The sequence below is a fragment of the Brassica oleracea genome, chromosome C6 (genome assembly GCF_000695525.1).
Source record: "Brassica oleracea var. oleracea cultivar TO1000 chromosome C6, BOL, whole genome shotgun sequence".
Classification (NCBI taxonomy): Eukaryota; Viridiplantae; Streptophyta; class Magnoliopsida; order Brassicales; family Brassicaceae; genus Brassica; species Brassica oleracea.
The window spans coordinates 34,791,880-34,800,832 of NC_027753.1; the positions used below are offsets into that span (position 1 = coordinate 34,791,880).

The window sequence follows — 8,953 nt, forward strand, 5'->3', positions numbered from 1 at the left end:
GACATGCCAATTACCACTACAACGAACTGTTTCGTTAGCTCCGTAGTTGTCGATTTACGTTTCAGTTTGTTCTCCAATTAGATATGGAGGAGGAGTGTCTTTCACAACCCTTTTGTGCCTAAAAATTTTCTTATTTCTTTAGTACGGATGGCCAATGGGAAGAAATCGACGGTGACAATCGAACCAACTTGGCTTCCTACCATTCTTCAGTTGAAACGCATCTGTCGTTCCATTACAATATGGACAAACTAATCTCTCATGTGTAGTCCATCCATACGACATCCCATAGTCAGGAAAGTCACTTAAGGTCCATAAAAGCATCGCTTGCATCGTAAAATTCGTCTTCGTTGAGCAGTCATACGTCCTCACCCCTGTTGACCATAAATCCTTCAACACTTTTATCAGTGGTTGTAGGAAAACATCCAGTGACCTTTTTGGATGGTTCGGACCAGGTATTAATATGGTCAAGAATAGCAACTTACATTGCATGCACATCTCCGGTGGCAGGTTGTATGGTTTAAGAAAGACTGACCACAATGAATATTGTCTCCCTGACATTCCGAATGGACTAAATCCATTTGTGCATAATCCAAGATACACATTCCGGCTATTGCTAGCGAATTTCGGATATACTTTATTAAAATGTTTCCAGGCTCTTGCATCTGATGGATGAGTCATCTCACCATCCGTCTGAGTATGCTCGGCATGCCATCTCATCCCTCCGGCTGTCCGCTCAGTATGGTACAATCTTTTCAATCTGTCTGTAATTGGTAGGTACCAGATCCTTTGGTACGGTACCCTATTCGGTCCTCGTCCTTGCGGCTTGAATCGTGGCTTTTTGCAGAATTGACATTCTTCTAACTTCTCATAATCTCCCCTGTAGATCATGCAATTGTCGATGCAAACATTTATCATATCCGAAGGCAACTCAATACTATAAACCAGTTTCTCAATCTCATAATAAGAATCAACAGACACATTGTCTTTCGGCAAATACTCTTTAAACAAGTCTGCCTATTCATTCATGCAACTTTTAGGTAGATTGTGATCAGTTTTAATATTCATCATTCTAGCAGCCAACGACAATTTAGAGAGACCTTCTCTTCAACCACTGTAAAGTGGCTGATTCGCAGCATCTAACATTTCATAAAACTTTTTTGCATCTATGTTAGGTTCTTCATTTTCATCATGAGCTACGAATGCATCAGCTACCATATCATGAACCCTATCATAATCTACCATCTGCTCCTCCTGATGGTAACTATGTTCATTATGCAAATGATGATCAACCGGTTCTTCCTGAAAATTGTCATTACTACTAATAGCTTCATTCTCATAATTGTAACATTCTCCATGTTGAAAGCAGATATAGTAATTTGGCGTGAAACCTCTACTTATTAAATGCTTCCAAACATTTTCACGATTTACCAATTTCGAATTGTTGCATTTCCGACAAGGACATAACATCTTACCGCTTTCTTAGGCGAGCGGTGTGGAATCTGCTTGATGCATAAATGTCTCCAGCCTTTCGAGGTATTCTTTCGTCACTCTCCCGTTAGCATCTCTATGCATATACATCCATCTCCGCAACTCGAAAATATTCCCGGAGCCCGACATTTTTTTTCATTCACGTTTTTATTTTTTTTCTTGTTGATGTGTTTAAAGTGATGTTCAAACGTCCATATTTATAGGAAATTTTTGAATCTGGTTTTTACTACGAAATTACGACGAAATTTAGTTAGGTAGCCGAAACAAAAACGTGTTACAACTACAAAGTTGGTGGACTCGCAATTTTCTCGTTAAGTAAACGTAAAATATTTCCTCGTAAAGTAGTCACTACTTTTACGTCGAGCTTACGAGGAAACCATCTTTCGTCGTAAAAACAACGTTATGTTACGTCGTTTTTACGACAAAATCGTTTCCTTATTATTTTTTTTTTTGTCATCTACTTTACAGACTCATATAGACTCTGTGAACCAAACTGGGAGATCTTGATCCATGTGAACTACAAAAGACGTTTCTTTCCTAGCGCTACGGGCTAAGTTATCCGCCTGCTTGTTCTGCGTTCTTGGGACATAGATAATCTCTGCACAGGAAAAACTCTCCTTCAAGCTTTTTATATCCTCCAAATAACTTGCAAATGCTGGCCAATCCTCTGGTGTTGAAACCATCTTCACCAATTGAGAACATTCCGTTGCAAACGTAATGTGAAATTGTCGTAAGTTTTTCATACATTCCATTGCCCATAACAAAGCTTCCATTTCTGCATGAAGTGGAGAAAGGGACGCCCGGACATTCCTTGCACCCATCACACCCGTGAATCCCTCTAGAGTACTATACCATCCTTGTCCTGAGAAAATATCATTGTCTTTCCAGGAACCATCCGTAAAACACCGTATTCCTGGGATTGACGGAAGAACCATTGCACCAACCTGTTGAACTCTCTTTTCATCAGTCAGAATTTGCGACTCAGCCCAAAGCTTTGATTCCGTGTCAGCCAGTTTAAGGGTATCTAGCGGATCTACATCCATATTACTAAAGACTTTATTATTTATTCCCTTCCAAATATACCATAGTATCCATGCAAACTGATGATCCTCCATCTGTGGAAGCACTCTCTAAAAAAGATGGTCCATGTTCACAAAGAGGGAACTTGTCGGAAACATATTTGGATTTACGACAAATTAACGTTGCTTTTAAATTTCCTCGTAAGATTCTCGTAAAGTCGACGTAAATTTATGAGGATTAATTTTCTTCGTTAAATTTCGTCGCTACACTTGTGTTTTCTTGTAGTGGAGATCTGGATTTTATCCGAGATTCGATCCGAAAATCCGGATATTTGGAGGGCCCGAATCCAGTAGTAAAATGTTGGATCCGTCAAAGCCGGATCCGGATATCTTAATTTTTAAGTCCAGAATTCCGGATGCGTAAGTTTTATTAATAAATATTTCAAAAATAGTAATATCTATATATAAAAATTAATTTTATTAAAGATATTTTCATTTTTATAATAGTATATATAAATTTTATGTAAATTTTGTAATATTATACATAGAAATAATTAAAGACATTATATATATATATATTAATATTATTTTTTATTTATTTTAAGGGTTTAAATCCGGATCTGGATATCCGCCGGATATTACAATTTTTAGAAGGATATCTGACATCCGGATATCCGAGAACCCCGAATCTGAATAAGAATAATAAAATTATGGATACGCCTGATAAAAACCTGAATCCAAATACCTTAAAATTGTCCGAATACCCGATCCGTTACGCCTGAAACCAACTTTTACCAAAATTGCTCCCAGGATTTTCACCCGTCTAGTAAAATGATTAAAAATCATTACATGTTTTTTTTAACCAAGAAATCATTACACGTTGGTGGGTAAATTCATCTCTACGTTGACTAAGCCATTAAATCACTGAAACCGTACAAAAAAGGTCTCTGGAGTTTTTATTATTTACCCTTTTAAACAACTTCGTGAGAAAAACGTGTAACCCTAGAGCATCTCTAACTCTCTCTTATTTTTACTTCTATAATATTCCCTTTGTTTTAAAATACATGAAGTTTTAGGTTGGACACAACTATTAAGAAATTTGTTTTTTTATCCAAAAAGTATCATTAAAATATAAATTAAAAATTATTCAACCAATCATAAAACAGAATATAAAATATGATTGGTTACACAGTTTTTGATAAAGTTAAAAGTTACATTGAAATATGAAAACATCGAAAACTCTCTAAAACATCATCTATTTTGAAACGGAAGGAGTAGCATTTAAAACCAAAATCATTCCAATCTACTTTTATTTTTACCTCTAAAATAGAGATTGCTATTTTTTCCTCTATTTATAGAGGAAGAAATAGCTTTCATCTATATTTTGCTCTATATTTTGAGATCTCTATTTTAGAGAAATATATTGGAGCAAAACACATTTTTATTATAGAGTTCCTGTGTTTTAGAAGTAAAAATAGGGGAATACATTGGAGATGGTCTTAGATAACAGTAATTTATAGAGTTTGTTATTTATCAAAAATCCAAATCGGAAAAAGGGAAAAAATAGTCGAAGAAGCACTTAAAAGCATCCTAATTTTTTAAGTCTTTGGATTAAATAGTTAATTAGCTTAGATGATCAAATACGTCGCGGCACGTTAAATTATCGACATAGACCATTTTGAGTGAACGCAGACAATTAAACCCTGACACACGCAAGGACCAAAAATATTATCGACGCACTGCATCAAGGGCAAATTTCACACTGGCTAGCACAGACCCACAAACAGACTGATAAAAATAGATACTGCAAAAACATTAATACGTGAAATTTCATTGTTAAATAATGGCATATGAGATAGACTATTATTTTTGAATTTTCTTACCAAAAAGCAAAGAAAAGACGATTTATAGCTGGACGAATTATTTTTTATTAAACAAAAAACTAAGCCTATATAGGAACATCATTGACATGGATAGACTAATAATAAAATATTTGAGTAAAATATTCCTCCCATGGTCCAAAACCATTGAACCATTCGTGATTCGTCTCTTCCACATAAAACAGAACAACCACCAGAAACCGATGTGACATGTTCTACTTGGAAGAAAAAAAAACATACCAATAATCAAGAAGGCCAAGGTTTTGTTCTATATTTTCTGAAATGGGATTAAAAGAGCAACAGAATTGTCCAAGTCAGAGGAAGATCGCTGTTTTTATAGTCTTAGCGTTTATACCATTTGCTCTGTTTCATCTCTGTTTTAATAATCCATTCTCCACCACTGATGACACCACTCTCCAAGACTCTGCAGCAAACGTTTTGCTCACCAGCTACTCTTCTTCTTCTTCTCAAGGTAATATTGAAACTATCTAATATGATTGTGTATGTAATGGATGCACCATGGCTTTAAGTGTTTTTTGTCGATCTTGCAGAAGAAGAATCTCAAGAAGAAGCGTTATGTGATTATACGGAAGGCAAATGGGTAAGAGACGAGATGGGTTCACTCTACAACGGCTCGAGCTGCGGAACAATCAAAGACGGTCAGAACTGCTTACGTCATGGCAGACCAGATTCCGGTTATCTTTACTGGAAATGGAAACCGAACCAATGCGATATACCGAGGTTCGACGCTAACCGGTTTCTTGATCTTATGAGAGACAAGCATCTAGCGTTTGTTGGCGACTCCATGGCTAGAAACCAGCTCGAGTCTCTAATGTGCTTGCTCTCCACCGTCTCTAGCCCTGATCTTGTTTACAGAAACGGAGAAGATAATAAATTCAGAAAGTGGCGGTTTGAATCTCACAACGTCACGGTCTCGGTTTACTGGTCCCCGTTTCTTGTGGCCGGTTTGGAGAAATCTGGAACGTTGGACCACAACGTATTGCACCTAGACCGTGTGGATGAGAGATGGGGTAATGATTTAGAACGGTTTGATACAGTGGTTGTCTCCGTGGGACATTGGTTTTTGCATCCAGCGGTTTATTACGAGTCCGGTTCGGTTTTAGGATGTCATTCTTGCGAAGCAAGCAACTGTACCGAGATAGGGTTTTTCGATATTTTTAGAAAAGCGATAAGAACGACGTTGAAAGCGGTTGCTGGAAGCCGCCGGAATGTGATCTTGACGACGTTTTCGCCGTCTCACTTCGAAGGCCGGCCTTGGGATAGTCTCGGCGCGTGTAACATGACGGAGCCGTACGAGGAGGGGAAGGTTCTAGAAGGTTTGGACCTGGAGATGCGGCGGATAGAGATGGAGGAAGTTACGGCGGCGAAAGATGTGGCGGAGGGGAGGCTGGAGGCGTTAGACGTGACGGCGATTTCGGTGTTGAGACCAGACGGACATCCTGGTCCGTACATGTACGAGTTCCCGTTCAAGAACGGTGTGCCGGAGAGAGTTCATAATGATTGTTTGCATTGGTGTTTGCCTGGTCCGGTAGACACGTGGAACGAGATTATGATAGAGATGTTAAGGCGATGGAGGGTGTGAATGATGAAGGATGATTGTGAGAGTGATCCTATGATATCATCATACATGAATATGTCCAAAGGTGTAATCATTTGTTTCTTTGATATGTAAGTAGTTTCTTTTCTTGGATTAGATTTTTTTTTTTAAACATGGGGGTGATTATTTTTTGGTCGATCGTTATTCTTGAGCGATGGAGGAGTACGAAAGCTAGTTGGATTTAAGTTTGATCAATAAACATATTATTTTCTTTCTTGTTATTATAGAATGATCACTTAAATCATGCATTTTTGGCCATCCATAGTAACCAATCGTAATTAAAATCGCAGTAAAAATACTTGAACTTTGGTTCCACTTGTGATTTTTATTTGTTTAAAAGGGTTAGTAGAGTTGGAAAACTATTAATAATTTGGTGTTATGTAGTAGTATATATTGACAATTTGTAGTAGGTCTTGACGTTTTTACCTCAACCCGAAGTACCTACCTTAACCTGAACCGGAAAAACCGAAACCGAATCCAAATTGTTATACAAAAATATCCGAACGGGACTTATGAGCTTAGTACTTTGGTGTTTTGGTTATAACCCTAACCGAACCGAAATCCAAACTAGGATCCGAAGATATCCGAAATTAGTTAAATATGTTAATGTTTTTTATGTATTTTAAGATGATTTAGATATTTTAGAATATTCAAAATATTTTTAGTTTGTTTTAATTGTTATTTTGAACACTTTTTAGTTAATTTAGATAGTTTAACTAAATTTTAATTAGATTTGTAAACAATTTATATATTTTGAAAAAAAAATTGTCCATTTTTGAGGTTTAAAAAATATATTTTTGGACGATTTTAAACATTGGTTACATCCGATCCGAACCGAATCCGGAAGGAACTGAACCGAAAAATATATTTTTGGACGATTTTAAACATTGGTTACATCCGATCCGAACCGAACCCGGAAGGAACCGAACCGAATCCGATCCGATAATTAGTAAAACCCGAATGGTACTTCTGACCATAACACCGGAAATCCAAAAATTCGAATCATCCGAACCGAAACCGAACGATCCACCGAACTCCCGGGCCTAATTTGTAGTGTGGCTGTTTATACGATGACTTTATGTAAACAAATGGTGCCAACTGGCAAGAGATGGATGGACACCGCCATTTGCAGGAATTTTTGGGGTTTTGCATTTGTGCAGAGAGGATAAGACTCACAGATGTTTACTCTTGTTTTTTGTGTCTCACATATTTTATTTGTCTTTCAAGAGATACTATTTTGTCTTTCTTGTGAAGAAGAGAATCTTCATTTACCCTAATACAATAGATGGGAAAAAACAAAATCTTTAACGGTTGTAGACGGTGGCAGAATAGCTCTATGCTGGGCTTCTGTTGTTGACGGTGGCCCATTGATTCTTTTCGCGTTTGGGCTGAGCTTGAAGTGAGACGCATAGTTTGTTGTGTGTTTCTCACGGCAGTGTTGAAAACATATAGATTGCACAGAATATTTGAGGTTAAATCCTACATTCTTTCGAATTTTTTTATTTGTTTTCTGTAACTTACCTTGCAGATTCAAAAGATAATGCCTTTCAATAATTATTAAACTAATAAGCCATCACCTATTAATCATGTAAAAGAAGGAAGAGGAAACTTCAATCCATTGAAACTTTCACTTGCCCCCGGCACCATCAACTTCTGTCTAAATGATTTGCTTACTCCTTAGTGACTCGTACAAAATGAAGACCCTAATACGGCCATCGATTTTTATAATCTACACATAGTTTATAAGAGTGTCGCAAAACAAAGTTTAAATAAATCTTACAGTCAACGGCTTCTTATGTCAATTTTTATACATGTAAAATGATTAAATGATATTCAATTTCTCGCATCGAACAAGTTGTACAATATGTATAAACGTTAGATATAACACCGGGAATTCAATATCTTATCCATGACACGGAGGTTATTTATAACAAAATTTAAACATAATAGAGAGCTTTAGATATCCAAAGACATGCATTTACATTCAGTGGATTTTGCTTTTCGGACCAAAAAGCCTACTTCAGCAGTCTCCCATTGACACTGACGACATACCATACACTCTCACACGCATTTTTTCTTATTTACGCCATACAAATAAAAGGCCAACAAATATTAAAGAGACCCTCATTTTCTTCTTAAGAAAATATATAATACAGAATTCACACAGGACTTTCTTCCTGATTAATAAGCAATGGAACTTTGTTTTCATCTTCTTCGTGAAGATGCATAGGTTTAATGGCTTTTCTTTCTTCCATTGGATTTTGTTTTTCTTCGGTTTCCTTCAGTTGTCCCTAAGAAACTAATGAGTAATATCCAACACCACCTATGGCTGCTCCTAACACACTGCATTCGTGTACCAAATATAGACTTAATACTCATGCATAGTAATGATATGCGAATAAATAAAATCGATTATTGATGAATAAGTTCACTGACTTGCCGTAGCGAAGACTGTTGACGAAGAAGCTGGTGCCAAAGACTGTTGCCCAAAGGATACCAAAGGGTTTGAATAATGGTACGTAATATGGTCTATTTGCATGCGCTGTTTATATATTTATTAATTTTTAAATCAATTACATACTTATTGTTATAAAAAAACTAGAATTTTATTGTATCGAAGAAATTTAAATAAGGGCAAAATTTTATACCCGTATGAGAAGATAACACTGATAGCAAGAGAGGATGTGTTATTAGAAGAAGAAGGAATGGTGTGATTACAATCGATCGAAACAATCGTTTATATAGAAGAGAAATTTACTGTGCAAATAGTGCAGCGGGCCCCATATCTTTTATATTTTTCAACGTTTGCGGCTAATCTTTCATAACACTCCCCCTTGGGGACCGGTGTCACCATCCACTCTCGCTTAACGTCTATGTTGCCTCGTTAAAAACCTTTCTAGGAAAACCCAATGGGAAAAACCATAGTAAGGTAAAAAGAGTACAACTAC

The 8,953-nt window shown here is 36.7% G+C and overlaps 1 protein-coding gene across 1 annotated transcript; it reads left to right on the forward strand.

Moving 5' to 3' along the window:
• Positions 1-4,496: 4,496 nt before the first annotated feature.
• Positions 4,497-6,198, forward strand: LOC106298225 (protein ALTERED XYLOGLUCAN 4). The gene is made up of 2 exons (XM_013734305.1): positions 4,497-4,859; positions 4,939-6,198. Exons 1-2 carry the CDS (start codon positions 4,670-4,672, stop codon positions 5,988-5,990), a joined length of 1,242 nt encoding a protein of 413 aa, XP_013589759.1. The 5' UTR covers positions 4,497-4,669; the 3' UTR covers positions 5,991-6,198.
• Positions 6,199-8,953: the final 2,755 nt, after the last annotated feature.